Raw genomic sequence first — 22,109 nt, 5'->3', positions numbered from 1 at the left:
TGTTACTGTGCTGGGTTAGGGTCTTGTTAAGGTTCTGTTGCTGTGCTGGGTTAGGGTCTTGTTAAGGTGCTGTTACTGTGCTGGGTTAGGGTCTTGTTAAGGTTATGTTACTGTGCTGGGTTAGGGTCTTGTTAAGGTGTTGTTACTGTGCTGGGTTAGGGTCTTGTTAAAGTGCTGTTACTGTGCTGGGTTAGGGTCTTGTTAAGGTGCTGTTACTGTGCTGGGGAGCCAGGCATGGTTCACTCTCTCTCTCAGCAACTCTTGCATACATAATTCTCTTCCTTTTTCTCCTCGATACACGCACATCCACATGAGTCAGTGAGTGTGCTCTCTCTCACTCCATCTCCCATTCGTTCGCTCCCTTGGTCGCATTATCTCCCCGCTCCCATCCCCCACTCCCTTTCAGTGACACAGAAAAACGAATGCCCCCCCCCCCTGATGCTGGCCTCTGCCCCCTCCCTTTGGTGGCACGTAAACACCATGTTCTCTCTCTCTCTCTCTCTCTCTCTCTCTCTCTCTCTCTCTCTCTCTCTCTCTCTCTCTCCCTCTCTCTCTCTGTTTGTTGTCATTCTTTTTCCAACCCTCCTTTTTCCCAGTCAAATCCGCATCCACGGAGGAATCTCTCTCTCTCTCTGTCCTATCCTCCCTCGCCCCTCCCTCGCCCCTCGCCCCTCGCTCTTACTTTTCTCCCTCTCCTCTACCCGTTAGTCGGAGAATGAGTGTAGATGCCATTTTGCTGTCTCCAATGGAAACTGGTATGCCTGCAAATGCATTGCATGTTGCCTGTGCCCTCTATTCATCGCTCACTCCATCTCACCCTCCCTCTCTCCCCCCATCCCTTCCTCTCTCCCCCATCCCTCCCTCTCTCCCCCCATCTCACGCTCTCACGCTCTCATGCTGCCCAGTTGACAACCAACCTTTTTTCCTATTCACAATATCTCCTGCTTTCCCCCAGCCCCCATTTTCCCCCATCTCTCCCTCCCCCCACCTTTCCTCCAATCCTTTGCTTTCAGTATCCAACTAAGTGGTCTTGTATGCCTCTTGGTCTGTCTAAATATATGTGCTTCTGAACCTTTCCATTTCTCCAGTTTTGTCACAGTTTTGTCTTACAGGGAAACACCTCATTCATTGTCTTTAAATAGAATTTGTGGATTTTACCATTTTATTTCTGCCATGAATCTTTAATTTAGATTCCCAACTTGAATGTCTGGACTTTATCTATATAAAAATTTGATAGTATACATATTTTCTTTTTCTTCTTCATTTTATTGGTATTGTGCCTCCTAATCTGAGGATGTACACATGGCATGGTTGGAGTGGTGATGGGGGTTGGAGCTGTGGTTCAGTATCTCTCCTAGTACAATAGGAGCCAGGGGACCGACCCCTAATCCCCGTTAACGGATTAATTATCTTTGGGCTGTATCGTGTCGCTGCCTTGTAGTGATTTCTCCTGGGCGTTCTTCTACGAGGTGCTCGAGCCCGCCGATAAGAGTCACTGTGAGGTGTCTCCTCCATCTTAATCCCTCTCTCTCTCTCTCTCTCCTTCTCTCCCATTCTCTCACTCTCTATCTACCTCTCTTCCGCTCTCTCTACCACTCCCACTCGCTCTCGATTTCTCTCTCTCTCACTCCCATTCTCTCTCTACCTCTCTCTTTATGTCTCTCTCTTTCCCTTCGCTCTCTCTCCTCGCTCTCTCTCCATTCGCTCTCTCTCCTCTCTCATTCATCAACACAAGCACCTCTCCACTGTGACCAGACAACCATACAATTACGGCCTGTTTAATATTTCAATAGCAAGAAAAGAAACAGGCTGTAATTGTTTCTTTTTAAACATTTTTCACACCCCCCCCTCACCCCCGCACATTTTGGGCACATGACTGCAACCCTTTTTTCAGGATGGGTTTATTTCGAGAGCATCCAGAGCTAATGGGTGACAGAACGTATCAGTGAGAAGGTATATATTTGCCAGAACCAGAGAAGAACCGAGAGAGGAAGAGAGAGCCTTCCCTCCGTACGCGAGTCAAAGGTAAGCGATGGATCACCCCTGGTACCCAACTACATCTGGGTTTAATTGTCTGTGTGGTTAGGAAGATGAACGAGCAGTCAAGTGAATTAGAGCTGTTATCTCATTGCATTTTAAATGTTGAAATATTCATCTTCAGATGTTCAAATCCTATGCAGATATTCATAAACTGTGAGCTATGTTGATGCTGAAATTAGGACATTATCTGAATTTGCCTTGCAGTTAGACCACTTATGTTTATCTTTAATTAAGATAGATTAGTCACCTAGTTATCTTTTTTTTCATCATGAAGGAAGTATTTGTCGTTTGTCTCAATTAATCCCTTGATTACTCAGTTTCATCTTGGGGGAAGACATTTTTATTATTTTAGGCTAGATTGCCAATTAGCTTGGTCTGGGAAAATTGTTGTTATCCTACTGTCATGTCCTCTTCCTGAATACCAGAACAGCCTGTGTATGACTGGCTGTGTTGCCCTGTTTAACAGACACTTTGTGGACAAATTGTTCAGTTTAAGGAAAAAACACTGAATTTGCTACATGATTTGAAGTAGTAGGCTAATCAAACTCTAGCTCTTTACCTGTAACAGACTGGGAAATCTGTGACATGGAAAGTCAGGTTCATCAGTCAGAAAAGTAAACTACTGTATAGGTTGCATGGACACAGTGATGTTGAAAGATGTTCACTCAAACGCACACACAAACCTAATGGATGTTGATCGGTCTGTGGTGTCCGGAGACCATATTGCAAAAACTCTCGTTAAAGGAACAGCCATTAATACGTCGTTAAGTGGTCGTTAACGCTTTAATGTGTGGAACATAACTGATGATTAAATGACCATAATCATAGCATGATTTCTATTATTTTTGCTGGAGTGAATTATCTGTTAGCTACTCCCAACAACGTAAAAACAGTGGGCGAGTAATGGAAATGTGAGTTACACAACAGAAGACAAAAGATGTCAACTGATAGTCTCCCGTATGAGATGTCGTTAGTTCAGAGTTTTTTCTCATTAACCATCGGCCAAAATGGCCTTGTAGTCGATGGTTTTAAACACGCTCTCAAATAAATCCACTCCTAAGATTGTTTTGTTCAGCTCTGCTTTGTTCAATAGGATAATCACTCCTCCAACCCGGCCTCGTTCTCTCTTCCCAAGTCTTTCTGTAGAGGCGCTTAGATTGATTTGATCAGCGAAGAAAAGCTGCTCGTCTCCTTCTCCCACTCCCCCTCTTCTCTACCTTGGTCGCGTGAGCGCATACTCATATATGTGTCTTCGGTTATGCAATCATAATCAGCATGATAACAAGCTGGCAGTTGCCATCACGTCAACTTGAGTCTCGCTCCGCCTGACAACTGCTGAGCAACGCTACTGTAAGGTGGCCCTTTCCTTCTGTCGCCTGATTTACTTCCTGGACAACCCATTTACGGCACAGTGCCCACTTTTGACATCTATAAATTAATTATAGAAGCTTTGTTTCCAGGGGGATCGTTTTTATGGACGTAGCCGACGTGTATTCATTGGTTGTTGCTTCAAAGGGAGTTTAAGCACTCAGGGTGATTTATTTAAGAAATCGGATTAAGTTTCTTTGCTATATCTCTATTCTGTCTAACTTCATGGTATTCGTATTAACTCTTTGATAACTGTTTCATCTGCGATACATATGTCAAGACAAGAAGCCATAATGTCATAATAGTTTTTGAGTTGATCCGTGGTTGCAATCTGTGAAACTAATGATGCCGTGCTGTGATAACGACAGTCTGTTAACGTGGTTGGTGGGAGGTAGACGGATGAATCGTGTGTGAGCCAATCACAGATTTAATAAGTGAAATGGAGTTCTGGCATTGATTTGATTTTTGACAGTTGGGACATTGCAGCCATTAAGGTGGAAAGGCTTATTCTAATGGGTTTAGAGCTGTCCTGTCAGGCCTATGGGCGATCTGTTAACTCATTCTGGGCCAGCGCTTCGCCACATCTCAACTGCTGTCAGATACAATGGACAGAGATTTGTACTTACTGTGTTGTTGTAGAAATCATAGCACATTGTGTTCAGTACAAATGCAGGACTGTATCTGGTCTGCCTCAGTGTCATATCAATGGGGTATTTAGAAAAATACTGGTGCATAGTATAGAACAGTGCTGCTTGTTAAATGTTTACATTGAAACAGGAAAGAAATATACAGCATTTAAAGAGGTCAAACCAAATCAGAAGATATCTGGTCTATTAAAACCTTTTGGTATTCTTTCTGCTCTTATCATTCGTGTCATGACTCTTCAAGCCCCTCTGTCTCTATTTATTGTGAACTGTAAAGACTAGCCCCCTCTCTCTCTCTCTCTCTCTCTCTCTCTCTCTCTCTCTCTCTCTCTCTCTCTCTCTCTCTCTCTCTCTCTCTCTCTCTCTCTCTCTCTCTCTCTCTCTCTCTCAGACAGCCGTTGTCAGTGGTCCAGACTGTACTCTCTCCTCCTAAGCTGTCTTGAAACCCTCCTGTCTTAAAACAAGTAAAGCTCTGATATTCTCTTAATCTTGCACAATCAGTATTGTGTCCCCTCGCATCCTCTGATCACCCCCACCCTAACCCTCCCTGCCTTTGCTCACCCTGTCATTGTAATAAGGATTCCAGTTTCTGTTTGAGCTAACCGGATTGTCCTCTTGTATTTACCCTACTTTCTCCCCCTTGGCTGGGGGGCTGGAGTGTGGGCCAGGATTTGGTGCTGAAGCAGAACTTTGAAGAAAAGAAAATGGTGTTTTTCCCCTGTATTCTTTGTTTCCATTTGTAGATGGATGGGTTTTTCTTACTCCTCCACACAGGACGTGGGTGTAAGGACGGTAGCCCACACAAATCCCTTCTAGCGTCACCTCTGTTCCCGACTGTCCCCACCCCTCCCTCCTCAGTCAGGCCCAGGGGGTGGTGGTGATTGGGAGGGACGTAGTGGCTACCTGGCAGTGATGGAGATGGAATTTCCCTTGCCTTGGCAGGAGTTACCCTCAGGCACATACAGGATCTAGCACTGAACCCTGTTTAAAGCCTATCCTAAACCATGAAATGGACAACACTAATCTGACAGAAGGAAATACAATACCTGGTACTGTGTCTTGGTAGCAGTCTCTTCTAAAGACAATACTCAGATTTATGCTTTTTTAACTGTACGTAGCTGACATTTAGACCATATAACCTTAACTCAGTCACCTTCGTAACTACATCACTGACTGTAGGGGTGGTTGGGTGAGAGGGTGAGAGGGTGGTTGGGTGAGAGGGTGAGAGGGTGACAGGGTGGTTGGGTGAGAGGGTAGTTGGGTGAGAGGGTGAGAGGGTGGTTGGGTGAGAGGGTGACAGGGTGGTTGGGTGAGAGGGTAGTTGGGTGAGAGGGTGGTTGGGTGAGAGGGTGGTTGGGTGAGAGGGTGAGAGGGTGAGAGGGTGGTTGGGTGAGAGGGTGAGAGATGCAGCATGTGTGGTGGTCCTGCCCTCTTTCTTGTCTCTCACTTTGTCCTGCCTGAGGGAGAGAGAGTTGACAGTTGAAATGATCCCCTTTGGTTTATCCTCCCTCCCTGCCTCCCTCCCTGCCTCCCTCCCTGCCTCCCTGCCTCCTTCCCTCCCTCCCTCCCTCCCTCCCTCCCTCCCTCCCTCCCTCCCTCCCTCCCTCCCTCCCTCCCTCCCTCCCTCCCTCCCTCCCTCCCTCCCTCCTTTGGCAGGTCATTCTAACCCTGCTTCTCCCCCTTCCAACAGGGTGGAGGAGGGGGTGCTTGGCAGTAGAGTATGGCTGCCATGGCGACGGTTCCCAGCTACACTCCGTCGCTGTGGGTGAGGGTGTGCCATGCCCTCCCCCGCCTGGACCTCACCATGCAGATGAGAGACAGCGCCTTTGTACCTGACAGCTGGGAGTACCAGCAGGTAATGCACAGCCAATCGTGGAACACCTGGACAGGGACTGTCCAATCACAAGTTGCATCTCAACCTTCACTGTCCAATTAGCAATGCCACTAAATACAAATTTAATCCAATCAAGTAAAAATACCCACACTAAATCGGTTGGTCAACCAGTCTTTTATCTATCTATTTGAATCAAGTTCGATTTTGCAATGCTGTGAAAATGCATTCATGTCTTTAATATTATGAAATGCCTCTTCATGTTCGATACATGTTCTGAGAACCGTCTATGCCTTGTCATTGGCATAATCTTGCTGATATGAGTTGTGAATTGAACAGGCTTGTTCATGCCTGTGGTGATGTTCTAGTTATCGACTGCTCCAAGAAAGCCTGACCTGGTTCTGAACTCATCAGAAATGTTACACCACCTGGGCGCCTCGCCACAACCCTGCTGGCTCCTAAGTGCCCTGGGGTTCTACCACTGGGGTTCTACCACTATGGTTCTACCACTGGGGTTCTACCACTATGGTTCTACCACTGGGGTTCTACCACTGGGGTTCTACCACTGGGGTTCTACCACAGTTCATGTACCTAACACTACCACAGGCCATGGCAGTTCTGACCAGCAGTCAAGTGTAGTTTTGCAAAACTGCAGCAGGCTTTAGCAGAATATGGTTGGGATTGATTGTTACGAGTGTTAACGATGTAATTCTTTTGTGGGTGTTCAGAACCAGACCATGTTGTGTTGCTTTGCTAAGTTTAATGATTTCAGAGTTTCATCTTGTCATGTCACACACATCACATGTCTGGTATATTTCTGGTACAGATACAGGGACTCCAATAATCTACCAGTAAAGAAAGACAAAAGAGATGGAAAGTGCCCAGAGAAAAGGAAGAGAGCGAGGGAACGACATAGTGGAACAGAAGACTGGGCAGAGATAGAGAGAGAGAGGGATAGAATGAGAGTGAAAAGGGAGAGGGAAAGGGAGAGAGAGAAAAAGAGAGTGGCAGTGAATGTATTTAAGTAGGTCACAGATTATTAATAGAGATTCAGTGGCATGGATAGAAAGAAAGAGAGAGGGGCGGAGGGGGAAAAGAGTGGGGGAGAGAGAGAGAGAGAACTCGGGAAACGTGGATGGGTTTGGGGATGGATGGAGGGATGAGGCAGGAGGTAGAGGAGAGGGAGAGCAGGGATAAGGTAGAGGAGCGGAGAGTGATGGAGAGAGACAGAGAGAGAGACAGAGAGAGAGACAGAGAGAGCGATAGAGAGAGAGACAGAGTGAGAGACAGAGTGAGAGACAGAGAGAGAGACAGAGAGAGAGACAGAGTGAGAGACAGAGAGAGAGAGAGACACAGAGAGAGAGAGAGACAGAGAGAGACAGAGGGAGAGACAGAGAGAGGCAGAGAGAGGCAGACAGAGATAGAGACAGAGAGAGACAGAGAGAGAGACAAAGTGAGACAGAGACAGACAGAGAGAGGCAGAGAGAAACAGAGAGACAGAGAGAGACAGAGAGAGGTAGAGAGAGACAGAGAGAGACAGAGACAGAGAGATACAGAGAGAGAGAGAGAGACAGAGAGAGAGACGGAGACAGAGGGAGGCAGAGAGGGGCAGAGAGGCAGAAAGAGACGGAGACAGAGAGAGGCAGAGAGAGACAGAGAGACAAACGGAGAGAGACAGAGAGAGGCAGAGAGAAACACAGAGAGACAGAGAGACAGACAGACAGAGACAGAGAGAGACAGATAGAGACAGACAGAGACAGAGAGAGACAGAGAAAGAGAGAGACAGAGAGAGAGAGAGGCAGAGAGAGGCAGAGAGAGGCAGAGAGAGGCAGAGAGAGACAGAGAGAGACAGAGAGAGAGGCAGAGAGAGACAGAGAGAGACAGAGAGAGAGGCAGAGAGAGGCAGAGAGAGACAGAGAGAGGCAGAGAGAGACAGAGAGAGAGGCAGAAAGAGACAGAGAAAGAGAGAGACAGAGAGAGAGAGAGACAGAGAGAGAGACAGAGAGAGAGACAGAGAGAGACAGAGAGAGACAGAGAGAGAGGCAGAGAGAGGCAGAGAGAGGCAGAGAGAGACAGAGAGAGACAGAGAAAGAGAGAGACAGAGAGAGGCAGAGAGAGGCGGAGAGAGACAGAGAGAGAGGCAGAGAGAGGCAGAGAGAGACAGAGAGAGGCAGAGAGAGACAGAGAGAGAAGCAGAGAGAGGCAGAGAGAGGCAGAGAGAGACAGAGAGAGAGGCAGAGAGAGACAGAGAGAGAGGCAGAGAGAGACAGAGAGAGACAGAGAGAGAGGCAGAGAGAGGCAGAGAGAGGCAGAGAGAGGCAGACGAGCAGATGGATGGGGATGAAGCTGTAGCTGTGTGTTTCCCTCTGCTAATGCCCTCTCCAGTAATGTTCAGGGTGTGTAAACGTGGTTGGATGCAGAGGAGCGACAGGGCTTAATGACGTTGACACCACCCACATGATGCGCCATGTAGGTAGGGAGATGTATGGCTTTAGCAATGAGCTGCAGTCGACCTTGATCTTATTAGTGCAGTGTGTGTTCACCACACTTCCAAGCGCTCGGCTTACGTTTGTGATTTTGTGTGTGCACGATTGTGATATGTTAAAAAGCCTCTAGCATAAATAACACAATTAAGAATTCTCAAACATTTTCAGACACATATCCCTCCTGTTATCTGGGGTGGGGCAGTGCAGAGGGTGTACTCGACTCACAAAAGTGAGGATTTCATTGGAACCACAGAATCATAGTCAACGTCAGTATCTAACATGCTTTTACACAGTCCATGAATTCTCCATGTTTCCTTGCTCTCCTTCTGTCCTTCTCCTCTCTGCTCCTTCTTGTCTCCTTCCTCCTTCCTTTCCTCCTCTGCCAGACCCTGCTGGTTCTGTCCAGCCTTTCTGCCATCGCTCTCGTCCTCTCCCTCCTCGTCATCCTCTCCTTCCTCATACACTACTGCTGCTGTCACCGCGGCGACCGGAACGAGGGCTCGGAGGAGGAGGAAGAGGATGAAGATGGCAGTACGGGCCATGGATATGGCGGACGGAAGGGGCGGGGCATCTGCTGCGTCACCTGGGTGTCGGTGGCGGCCGTGACACTGTGCTGGTAAGGAGGAGGGGGGGCGCCGTGATGGGGGGAGGGGGGGGGGGCCTGGTCAGACGGGGGGCCCGGGGGCCGGGGGGCCGGGGGCTGGGGGGTCCGGCAGAACCGCAGAGGAGGAGGCGGTTGGCTTTCGTCTAGGTGTGACAAGTCATGTGATTATACACACACAGGGCATAGTCAATATGGACCAAGCTTGTTCATCATTGTTGGCTGACTATGGATCCCATGGCCAAGATTCCCAAGTTTGGTTATGCGGCCAGGAAACATGACACTGCTGACCACAGGGTGGGGGGGGTGAGGTGATGTCACAGGGGGGGAGGGTGAGGTGATATCACAGGGGGGGAGGGTGAGGTGATATCACAGGGGGGGGGGGGGGGGGGGGGTGATGTGGTTTTGAAACAACAACATGATTTCCCTTAAGTGTGACGATGATTTGGAAGACCCACCTCAAAGACCCGAGTCCTCTCACCTCCTCCCCCTCCTCCAGCTAGGTCTGATGACAGTTGGTCACCACCACACCATGTTAGACAACATTCGTTTCAGTCTTGAGTCTTTGTCATTTGTCCAAAGCTTCACTGAGACACATGAAGGGCTGGAAGATGCGTAATGGTGGTTGAGTGATTTAAATATGATGCAGCAATGAGCAATACACAGCAGGACAGGGTTCACACAAGCACTGAGGGTTCATGCTTTGGCTTTGGCTTGTGTGGTTCTTTATGTCAGTGAATCAATCGTAAGGCACAATATGCTGCCGTTTGGATTTCTGCCTTCATCTGGCAAACAGTAAGACAGGCAAACAGTAAGACAGGCAGACAGACAGACAGACAGACAGACAGACAGACAGGCAAACAGACAGACAGACAGACAGACAGACAGGCAGACAGATAGGCAGACAGGCAGACAAGCAGGTAGGAAATAGAAGTTGTGATGTTGTTCTGTTTTCCCCCACAGCGACAAACGATCACGAATCTCTAACACTATGAAATTGACATTTCTGATTCACTCTTCAAGTTACCTTGCCAGATTTCACATCTCTGTAGTGTTGGCAGACTCATGTCTACTTGAATGTAGCTTTACTGAAACATTTAGTGGACATTCGATGGCTAGAAACATGTGAGAATCTGCACAGACACTCATCCCTCCCCCCTCCCCCCCCCCCCCCCCTTCCCCCTCTTTCCCCTGCATTCTAATCTGGGTCACATACTTTGTGGGAGATTGGGTCATACCATTTTTCTCTTGTCTGGGGGGATTTGATGAACATCTGGCTCAAGGCTTAATCTGAATATTTGAATAACAAAAAGATGTGTAAATATGTCAGTATTTCTAATATAATGCCTGCTGAAGACTAAGAACAACGACCAAGACTTTGCTTTCATAATTTCCAGTTTTTTTCTCTTCTCCTTGGTGCTTCTCCATGCCAATTTCGCACCATCCTCACCATGTCTATCTTGTTGTGTCAAATTCATTTAATATGTACATACACACTGAATTAAACATAACTCTTGTAGTGCTTCTCTCCATCTCTCTCACTCCCTCCTTCCCTTAATCCCTGTTTCCTTTTTTGCAGTGTTGCCATAGGCGTCGGTTTCTACGGCAACAGCGAGGCTAATGATGGGATGTATCAGTTGACCTCGTCTCTTCTCACAGCCAATTACACGCTAGCGTCCATCGATCTGTTGGTGAGTGCTCCCCTCTGCCAGCCCGCTGTCAGAGACATGCTGGATACAGTAACCACCTGCTTTACATATCTGTGTGTGTCTTTCCTACACAGCAGTGTGTTCATGTGTAAAACTGTGAGAAAAGTAGGGTGTAAACATGTTCAGTATCGATCAACCTGATGACTCATGCGATCAGTATGTGGCACAGTAATGAATGTCTTTTTGGAGGCAAAAAAAGGGCCGGTCTCATTCAGTTCATATGGATATATGGATGGGCGGATAGATGCTTTTATGGACGGAGGAATATAATTAAATGTGTCCAATATATTTTACAATTGTGAAAGCTATTCAAAGCAAGTAAACTTACCCGTTTTGTTTATGACAACCTATGCCGGTATGATTTCATATTGTTTAGCTTATGTATCAGCTATATCCTCTCGTTCAACCCGCCCCTTCCTTTTCCTGCGTCCCCCAGGTTTCAGACACCATCACTGGGCTGCAGCTCTCCGTCTCTGGGCCCCTGACCTCCATGGAGGAGCTGTTCACGGGCAGCAAGCCCTTCCTGACCTCCACACGGAACTGCCGGAGGCTGTCGGAGAACGTGGTGACCCTGCTGTCCTCCCTGGCTCTGGCCCGGGGCGCGGATGGGGGCCTGTGGAACGGCAGCAGCAGCAGCGGAGCCCCCATCGCGGCCCTCACCCCCGCGCCCCCCTCCGTGGCCCCCACCACAGCCCCCGCTGGAGGGGTGATGCCCACCCCCTTCTCTCCCGGCTGGGCCGCCAACACGCTGGTGGTCAATGAGGACTACAGGTGAGAGCTGGAGAGAGGTTCTCTTCTGGAGGGTTGGGTCGTATGGGGATGTTAGTGCTCTTAACTCCTGTTATATAACTGCAGTAAACTGTACAATAAACTGTACGCAGGATGTTATGTAACTGCAATAAACTGTACAATAAACTGTACACAGGATTTTATATAGCTGACCTGGGTGTGTGTGTGTCTGTGTGTGTGTGTGTGTGTGTGTGTAGGTGGCTGTCGTATGTGTTGCTGCTGCTGCTGGACCTGATTGTGTGTCTCTTCATCCTCCTGGGGCTGGCCAAGCAGGCTCGCTGGCTCCTCATCCTGTGAGCACACACACACACACACACATACACACACACACATACACACACACACACACACACACACATACACACACACACACACACACATACACACACACACACGCATACACACACACACACACACGCATACACACAGTGTAAACTCTGAGTGTGCTCCTCCTGTGTTCCAGGATGACGGTGCTGGCTTGGCTGGCTCTGTTCCTAAGCTGGGGGTCTCTGGGCCTGGAGACGGCTTCTGTGGTGGTGAGTAGGCCTTCCTCAAGCGGCACGTCTAGGGGAGGAGGGGGGGAGGGGGAGGGGGAGGGAGGGAGGAGGGAGGGGGAGGGGGATGGAGGAGGAGGGAGGGGGGGGGAGGGAAGGGGAGGGGGAGGGAGGGAGGGGGAGGAGGGGGAGGGAGGGGGAGGGAGGGGGAGGGAGGGATAACAGACAACCAGAGGCAGGACCGCAGGGATTTAAAAACTGAGACTTTTATTTTGACAAGCAGGTACGAAAAAAAGGAGAATACAAAAGTTATACTTTTAGAATTAAAGTTTTCTTTAATAAATTATTTCCTCGTCTGGGGGTGGGGGACATCCTTGCCTCCTATCTCCTTATCCCCTGGGCACCTTGGGGTAGGGGACAGAGACAGAGAGAGACAGAGAGAGACAGAGAGAGACAGAGAGAGACAGAGAGAGAAGGAGAGAGACAGCGAGAGACAGAGAGAGACAGAGAGAGACAGAGAGGTTAAACAGGGTCTCTGTGCTCCGGTACCTCAGTCCAGGTTTCCTCCTTTCAAAAACCGCTGCCCCCCAGTCCTGCAGCCTCCTGCCCTCCAGTCCTGCAGCGTCCTGCCCTCCAGTCCTGCAGCCTCCTCGCTCTCCCTCCCTGGTTGAACGAGCTGTTGCTCCCTGTGGGGGAGTTATATTACCCTTCGATTAGCTGCAGCTGGTCAGGGGCCATGTGGCAAGGGTGAGCAGGTGGAAATACTCCTGGTTTATTTACCTCAGCCAGGCTTTTCCTCCTCCACTGGGGGTGCCAAACTACCCATAACCAACAACACATCCATCTCCCTGGGAGGGGGGCTGGGGGCCGGGGGCTGGGGGCCGGGGGCTAGGGGGCTGGGGGCCGGGGGCTGGGGGGGGACTGGGGACACTCCCCTGTTCCACTGTGAGAGAGAAAGGGGGCGACCCTTCATGGCCGGAGAGAGGATGCCAGAAAAGCCTTGCTGTGAGTCCTCAGAATCCAAACAGAATAGAGTCTGTGTGTGTGTGTGTGTGTGTGTGTGTGTGTGTGTGTGTGTGCGTGTGTATTCCTGTGCTTCTGTGCACATTGTGTTAAGCTGTGAAAAGACCGGCATCCTAGGGAACGCTGCAGTCGTGGCTGGAGACCAGAAAAAGGCAGGAAAATGGGGCAGAGATTAAAGATTGAAAGACTGTGTTTGTTTGTGTGTGTGTTTGTTAGTTGTCTGATGTGTGTAAATGCAGGAAAGTGTTTGTGCGAGTGTGTGGGCGTTGAGGAGTGAAGATGGAAGATGTAAGAACACAAGTGCTCTCAACAAGCAAGAGAGACGGCGAGAGAGGAGGAGAGAGTGAGAGAGTGATGGAGGGTAAGGAGAGAGAGACTTAAGCACAGTTAACTCTGAGTGAAAGAGGAAAGATAAATCAGCTGGCCCAGCGAGACACCGGAGGCTGTTGGTTCATCTCTAAAGGCTCACTGGGAGAGAGAGAGAGAGAGAGAGAGAGAGAGAGAGAGAGAGAGAGAGGGGGGGGTGATGGAGGAAGAGAGGGTGAGAGAAGGAGGGTGTGGGGGTATGGGTACCCATAGGAACAACATTCAATCCCATGAATTGTCGATCGACGAATGCTTTTCAAGCAGTGTTTTTTGATTTGACAGTCAGTGTATTTTTCCTGCCGCTCCTACATTAGCGGAGGCGATGGTGGGTCCGAAGTACAGAGGACATAGTGACCTTCATTCATGTCCATGATGCAGAGCTGCTTGTGAGCATTCGTCCCAGTCTGAGTCCACGACCTGGGAAGTTTGGCAGGAGAAGAGTGGTGGGGGTGGGGGCAGACGAGGGGACAGCCTGACTGAAGAGGGCCAGTGTTGCTGCTGGGGGGGAGCAGAGGGGGCTGGGTGTCTGTGTGGTTGGTTATCGTGGTCCAGTGTCATGTGGAGCTGGTGGGAGATGTCTCAGTGTCTCTAGGTCCACACAGAGCCCCTCTGTCCCTGGCCACTGACAAGGAAACAATGGCCCAGCTGTGGGGGGAGGGATGAGGGCTTGGATGAGGGCTTGGATGAGGGCCAGGCTGACCCTCTCATGTCCTGGTAGCCCCCCCAACCCCACCCCCCCTCTGGCTGGCTCTGAGTGAAACTCGCTCTCCCTCTTCTGGTGGGGCCGCCCTTTGCTGTGTCTGAGCGCTCATCAGATGAAAGGTTTGGAGACACGTTTAGGGGAGTTGGGGGCGGTGGCACACAGGGCTAACGCATCATGTAGGCTGAGGCTGAGGGGGTTCAGTCTGCCTGAACAGACCTGGAGTTCTTTTAGGAAATAAGTATGTCAGTCGGTCAGCGTGTCTCCGCTAACTCTCCCTCTTGTGATTTCTCTCTCTCTGCCTCTCCTTTCTCTCTCTCTTTCTCTCTCTTTCTCATTCTCTCCCTCTGTCTCTCTCCCCGCTTCTTTCACATCTGTTTCATTAGGCTCTAAGTGACTTTTGTTCAGATCCAAATACGTTTGTCCTCAACTCCACCCACTTCAACTCTGGAACCAACCCAGGTAGAGTCTCTCATCCAGGATCTCCCCATCCCAGCCACCTTGTGACTCACATGGCTGCAGAACACTACCATATGCAGGAGAAACCTCCCTCGAGCTTCCTTTTAAACATGCACATGCTCACTGTTAGACAGTAAACACAAGTTCACCATAAAACTCTATTGAACCGAATGTGATGAACCAGACAGCAGTGACCTGACACTTTATCGACTAATCGATTGTCTGTTGTTGTCGTGTCTGATGTTCAGACGTACTGGACTACTACCTGACCTGCAGCAGACGCATGAACAGCCCATTCCAGCAGGTAGACCACACTCTACCACATTGCTAATAAACAGATGACAATAACATATTATTATGAATGATTGTATCTGTCTGCATCTTCTGGCGGGACGTCCTGTCGTGCTGTGTGTTTCAACAAATTGCCTCTCGGAAGACATGAAAGTTTTCTAAGTCAGTTAGAACTGGGAATGTCTTTCTGTTGTACTCTAGCTCCATGTTGGTCACAGTAACGTAGTACGGCAGTAACGCTGTGTTTGGAAGATAGTGCTGTGTTGTGATAGTGTTCAATCCTGGGCTCCAGTTGCTGACGCAGTCCCAGAGGGCGCTGTCAAACATCCACTCTCACCTAGCCAACCTGGACAGAAACGCGCTCCCACAGTTTCCCAAAGCAGAGGTATGGAAGTTCACCCGTAAGACACAGTTACCCCCCAACCGCCATAGATGGAAAAAGTACAACCTACACACATCCTTCACTCAAGTAGAAGTACAGATACTCATGTTTTAAAAGACTCTGTAAAATGTTGTGACTACACTTTTTCTAAAGTTTCTAAAGGATCAAATAGCCTACATTTTTTGAACAAACATTTGAAAAAAAAGTTTTGAAAGGTTGACAAAATATTTTCGAAAAGTAGTCCCTCATCTACGGTGGCCCTGAAGTGCAAATGACACCCCCTAATATGAGTACATCCCCCAAATGAAAATACTCCCCCCCAATACGAGTCAACTCCCCCCAAATCGGATGACTTGTTCACCTCCCCCCAAAAATGAAAATACTCCCCCCCAATACGAGTCAACTCCCCCCAAATCGGATGACTTGTTCACCTCCCCCCAATACAAAAACACGCCCCCCCCCCCAATACGAGTCAACTCCCCCCAAATCGGATGACTTGTTCACCTCCCCCCAATACAAAAACGCGCTCCCCCAAATGGAAAACAACATTACATTAACTCAAAAACACATTACATTAACTCTGAACGGAAAGGGTAGGTACTACACTTTAGCGCTGATTGGATGCAGTAGGCTAACTAACAAGAAATAAGAAATTGATCGACATAAGTACAAAATGCAATAGCCTGGCAGAGTTACGTGCACCAGAACATTTGTTTGGCTATCGAAGAATGTAGCAAATAGTAGGCTTCTTAGGCAAAAGTATTTCGAGTTAAATTTAAAAATCGATAGCCAAACAACTATCCTGGTCCACGTTATTCTGTCATTGTGGCATTTCATTCTTCTGTAGTGGACTATTAGTTTTTTCTTCTGAAAAGTCCTGATTCCTTCAACTGCGTTTTTAGCGTGCGCATAGGCTACTTATAGCCTATTGTGAAACGTCAACAGCAGATCTAAGATTATTTCATAGGAATGACCCTGATTAAAATAAAGAGTAGTGTAATGACTCTGAATTGTAAACATTAATGTTTCTCTTCAAACGATCAAAACGATTAATTTCATGATAATGACAGAGTTACGTGGACTAGTTGTTTGGCTATCGATGTTTACGTTTAACACTGCAATTTATGCTTTTGCATACGCTACATGCTTCGATACCCAAATAAATGTCCTGGTGCACGTAACTCTGCCAGGCTATTGCATGTTGTACTTCTGTCAATCAATTTCTTATTTCTTGTCAGTTAGCCTACTGCATCCAATCAGCGCTAAAGTGTAGTACCTACCCTTTCCGTTCAGAGTTAATGTAATGTGTTTTTGAGTTAATGTAATGTCGTTTTCCATTTGGGGGAGCGCGTTTTTGTATTGGGGGGAGGTGAACAAGTCATCCGATTTGGGGGGAGTTGACTCGTATTGGGGGGGAGCGCGTTTTTGTATTGGGGGGAGGTGAACAAGTCATCCGATTTGGGGGGAGTTGACTCGTATTGGGGGGGAGTATTTTCATTTTTGGGGGGAGGTGAACAAGTCATCCGATTTGGGGGGAGTTGACTCGTATTGGGGGGGAGTATTTTCATTTGGGGGATGTACTCATATTAGGGGGTGTCATTTGCACTTCAGGGCCACCGTACTCATCTCTGTCAACGCTAACTTCTTCCCACCGCACAAGAAATGCGATACGATGGTGCCTCTATGTGAAGCCCTGTGACATTCCTTAAAAGAAGGGCCATACAAATTTAATGTGATTTGTTTGTAGAAATCACTGCGAGAGGTTCAGCAGATTCTCAACTCGACGGAGGGCAACTTCCACCAGCTGGTGGCGCTACTCAACTGTCGCGGTCTGAACAAGGTTAGGCGCCTCAATGTGTGAGACGTGGGGTTCGCACACCCGTGAAGTTGTGTCGGCTTTGTAACCGAGTCTGTTAAATTATGTCTTACAGGACTACATAGACTCGCTGAAAGGCCTGTGCTACGATGGCATGGAGGGGTTACTCTACCTCTCCCTCTACTCCTTCCTATCGGCTCTGGCTTTCACCGCTATCCTCTGTTCTCTGCCCGGTGCTTGGAGAAGCTTTCACAGGTGAGTGTGTGTATCTGCGTGTGTTTACGTACATGTGCGGCTGCGTTTTTAGCCCTGATATAAGTCCTTCAAAGTTGGTATGTGAGAGAGAGGTCCTCTGCGCCATGTTGTTGTTTACTGTGTTGAAGCTTTTCACACAATCACTGCGCCTAGTTTATTCTCCATGAACGGTATGATTCTATGCACGTTTCTGTTGTGTTTGTGCGCAACTCATTGTGTCTGATGTTTAGCCTTCGCCTCTCATTGTCCTTCAGTAAACAGGTTCCAACTGTGTCACACAGCCAGCATGAAGGGAAAAAAAGATTAAAGGATCAAAGGGATTATTATTTTTTCTATCTGTGAATATCAATGTCAAATTAATAAAAAGAAATCTGTGTACTGAAAAACATGGCTGAATGCCCCACCACAAAGGAATCTATGTAAACACATTTTTTCATGTAGTAAATTACAAAACCATATTATTTGACCTTTTCATCACCTGTGTTCCCTCGGCAGACTACGGCAGCAAACAGGCCGATGGAGCCCTCACTGTCACCACAATAGTCCGTTAAAAAGAGCCTGAATACCTGATGATTGAATGTTTGAATGAATTTCGTGCAAAAATACAAGTGAGAGAGTAGCATCCAGGTCACACTCTCCTCGACAGAACCAGGTTCCTCAGGGTCAGACATCGCAGAACCGTCACTCGTCATGCCTGCTCTCACAAGTTCTCCTCTGCTCTCTCTCTGACGACGACAGTGATTCCGAGGAGTACGAAGATTCCGACAGCGAGAGCGAGGACCCCTTCACTTCCCATCAGGCACGTAGACAGACGGCCGCGGGGTCCCAGCGAGGGGCCTTGCCCCCCTTCTATAATTACCCGGGGGCCGGCTGGACCCCCCCCTTTTCTAGCGCGCCGCCTCTCCCGTGAGTAACACAGACACACAGACAGACAGACAGACAGACAGAACGGCCCAAGGTGTCGCCCTTGCCCCTAGGCACTGGTATGGGATCAGTTCTAAGTTTGTTCCCCTCAGCGGATGACGGTGTTTGGGGAGGCAAAGCTGATCCCAGATCTGTACCTACGGGCAACTTCTGCTTAGAAATCAGACCAGCACAGAACAGGTCATATAGTGAAAGATGCATGAACAATACATAGACTGACCTTTGTACTTCTGCTTCACTTATGATTTTCAGTTATGAGTCAGGCGTTATGGACAGGGAAAGAACTGATTCTCACACTTAACACATACAGACAAGTTGTACATGCCACTCTCAACACCTATACCAACTAATTTACACAGATCAGTAGAGCAGTCACAGTATATTTATGCACGTACAGTCTACAGTACATATATTCACCTCACAGATCCTTAATCCTATAAACACATAGGGCTAGTTCAAACCCACAAATCTGCCAGCTAAAACGCACTCAACGCAGACAGACACACAGACAGGTCTAAGTGGACTAAAGTGTAGGCAGAGAAACAGACACAACTCCAGAGGTCTGTCTGTCTGTGTGTCTGTCTAACGCTCTGTCCAGCCTTCCAAAGACAGACCATGTAAGCCGCTCGGTGATTTCAGGGATTTTCGGCTGCGTCTCAAATGACGCCCTGTTCCCCGTGTGTTGGAGCGCACTGCTCCATGCCGTTCCTGTCCTCAGTAGTGTACGTTTAGGGGACGGTGTTGTCACATATGCCACAGCCCCCCGCCGCATTTTATACCCCGGAGATGTGAGGCTCAGGTTGATGTAGGTAAAACTCCCCATTATTCCCAGCTGTCACCCACACCATGGTGTCCCAAGTCCAAGTCTCGTGTGACCATGTCTCTCAAATTACCTCTACTTTAGCTCTCTCTCTCTTTTTTGTTTCTTCTTTCTATCACTCCCTCCGCTTCCTGTTGTTCTGCTTCTTTTGACCTGCCCTCACACTTCCTGTTGTTATCCCTTCCTGCCTGTCTTTTCACCTGCCCTCACACTTCCTGTTGTTATCCCTTCCTGCCTGTCTTATTTCTCTCCCTCTCTCTCACTGTCCAAACTCTGCGAGTCCAGTTAGTCCCCTAAATAGTGTAACGCCCCACCTAATGTACCACCTATGTAATACATAACACTGGATTCTGAGCTCAGTCTGTAGTCTAGACTGTTATCATATACAACAACAATTAAGAGTGTTTCCAGTAGGAAAACCAGCCAGAATTATTGGACAAAATTCAAACAAGCACAAAGAGTACAGTCAACTTCTGTTACATGCGATGGCTTGGGGCTCCAAATGACTTAAATCAGGCAAAACTATTCAGATGAACTATCACATTGTGACTGGTAAATCACTGTGCACTTTGCACTTCCCAAGATGCACCTGGCTGGAGTGGACTGTACTGCCAGGCTCTGTACACACTCTCACACGCGACCCTAACGCCACTAACACAACACTACTGCCACCAGTTATAACCAGGTCTGTTTTGAAAACGCCACCATTTCTCTAATCACTCTTCCTCCCTCTCTTCTCACCCCACCTCGGCACCCGCCTCCCATCGACCCCCCTCCTTCTATCCGTCTTTCTCTCAACGTGTCTCACCCCTTATTTCCTCTCTTGTTCATCCTTCACACCTCCTCCTTCCCCCCCGTGGTCCCCCCCCCCCCCTCTCTCTGTCTCTATACAGGACTCCAAACGTTTCCTCCAATGGCAACCCTGGCTATGAGAGCCTGCCCTTGGCAGACAGGCAGTCCCCACCCCCTTCTGTGAGTTCCTCTGTACTTGTGACATCATCATAATTTGTGGCGTTTGTCATCACTATAGATTTAAACCCACTGGCGGGGTGCTAAGTGGCTGTGCTTGGGTAGCAGATGTGATTATTGTGGGGAGGGAAGGCACCTTGCAGGACCCTGATTTCCGGCCTGTCATCAAACCAACGGACTAAAGTTCTATGTTCGAATGACTATTTGACATTAAAGTTTACGTGCTGTTTTTTTCCATTGTCATTAACTCTGAATGTGCTTCTACTACACGTTGGTAGACCCTACATGGCCAGGCTAGAAAAAACAGATGTTTACGGTTTTGTCCCTCGTCATAACCCAAAACCAGAACCTTTTCTCCTCCGTAGCTACGGCCATGTAGTAACTACCATATAGCGACCAAAGTGGGGTGCTTGAAAGAGAGGTTGCCTTTTACACAATTTAGGTTCAAGTGATCTTCCCCCTGACCTTACCTAAAAGAGGCGTGGCCTCAGCTATTTTTGACCCTTGACCGGAGGAAACCTCTGCTTCATCCACCCCTGGTCCACAGATTATGGACATGTGTGACCACATGGGTCAGTGTCTAAGTGACATGGATCAATAACTGTGATCTTGTTTCTCTGTTTTCCCTTCTCTATGCACACCTATCTCTCTCTCTCTCTGCACACCTTTCTCTCTCTCTCTCTCTCTCTCTGCACACCTTTCTCTCTCTCTCTCTGCACACCTATCTCTCTCTCTCTCTCTCTGCACACCTATCTCTCTCTCTCTGCACACCTATCTCTCTCTCTCTCTGCACACCTTTCTCTCTCTCTCTACACACCTATCTCTCTCTCTCTCTCTCTCTCTCTGCACACCTTTCTCTCTCTCTCTCTGCACACCTATCTCTCTCTCTCTGCACACCTTTCTCTCTATCTCTCTGCACACCTATCTCTCTCTCTCTGCACACCTATCTCTCTCTCTCTGCACATCTATCTCTCTCTCTGCACACCGTTTTCTGTGGATCTGTGACCACGGGTCCCGTTTCCAAATCTCATCTGGCTTTCTGAAAGTGCAGTACTCTCCCAGCATGCTGACTGGTTACGGGGGCAATCAATCACACCCCAACCCCGCCCACTCAAGAAACCTGTATTCACGTTGACTCTTTTTTTTATGTTAGATAATGTATAGAAAAAGTTTAGTTTTCTTATGAACGGACACTTTACTGAGATGAAAAAAGAACTAACGAAAAATAAATCGAATGCTTAATGTGAATTAAAGGTAACTACAGTACCATGGAGTGTTATGAATTAGAAGCACTTAAAAGAAACAGGATTGAATTGACTGTTGTAGTAACTCACTGTACGCTAACGCCAGATAGGTAGCATGGTTATGAAGAACTCTGAACCAGGTTCACTCAGTCAAAGTTACCCCATTCCTGTCCCCTGCCCCCCCCCCCACCCCCCCCGCCCTCCCCATCTGTCCAGAGTCTTTGTGAACTGTTGTGAGACAAGCCAAATGGTATTGACGTTACATTGTAGTTTTATATTTTAAAAATGTATCAGTATCACCACTTTATTTTCAAGTTTTTATATCTAAATATTGTGGTAGAAAAGCACCGGCACGTAGCAAGGGGACGTATATTCAGCGAATGAATATGAAGTTTACTCACTTGGTATTCACTTTTGATTTCTTTTTACTTTTTTATAGGTGGCAATTCTGTATTTCCTTCGTATTACCTTCAGATACTATTCTGTACATTTTGCTGTTGATAAGATCTGATTAATCACAAACCTTTGGTCTTAAACCAACACTCCAGAGGGCTATGATGACCCTCCTTTAAGGCTGAGGGGAGAACTACAACTACCAACCAGCCTTGAGTGCTTAGAAGAACTACAATTCCCATGCAATGACATCAGGTACATAGCAATACAGCTCCTGCTACTGGTGCTTCAGTAGCCCTACCGTAAATAGCAATAATGACTATGTATAGCAGTGGGTTTCTGAGCTCTCTATAGGATGTTATGTATATATAAATGGTATGTCTGAGATTTCAATGGACCCCTTTCATGCCTTGACCTTGTTAACCCTTGACTTCAGTTTGTACGGTCAATGCTCCTTTTGAATGGCCTCCTTTTTCACTCCAGAGTCTAATATAATTAAAATAAC

The 22,109-nt window shown here is 48.0% G+C and overlaps 1 protein-coding gene across 1 annotated transcript; it reads left to right on the top strand.

Moving 5' to 3' along the window:
* Positions 1-1,830: 1,830 nt before the first annotated feature.
* On the top strand, positions 1,831-21,837 carry ttyh1 (tweety family member 1). The gene is made up of 15 exons (XM_047041821.1): positions 1,831-2,025; positions 5,743-5,907; positions 8,756-8,985; positions 10,550-10,661; positions 11,116-11,450; positions 11,666-11,761; positions 11,932-12,004; positions 14,438-14,513; positions 14,759-14,814; positions 15,094-15,186; positions 16,931-17,023; positions 17,115-17,254; positions 17,993-18,160; positions 19,892-19,970; positions 21,019-21,837. Exons 2-15 carry the CDS (start codon positions 5,773-5,775, stop codon positions 21,100-21,102), a joined length of 1,770 nt encoding a protein of 589 aa, XP_046897777.1. The 5' UTR covers positions 1,831-2,025; positions 5,743-5,772; the 3' UTR covers positions 21,103-21,837.
* The last annotated feature ends 272 nt before the right edge of the window (positions 21,838-22,109 follow it).

This window comes from Hypomesus transpacificus, chromosome 2 (genome assembly GCF_021917145.1).
Source record: "Hypomesus transpacificus isolate Combined female chromosome 2, fHypTra1, whole genome shotgun sequence".
In the NCBI taxonomy this organism is placed as follows: domain Eukaryota; kingdom Metazoa; phylum Chordata; class Actinopteri; order Osmeriformes; family Osmeridae; genus Hypomesus; species Hypomesus transpacificus.
Note: the sequence above shows the minus strand (reverse complement) of the source record. Positions and strands in the feature narration are given on the sequence as shown.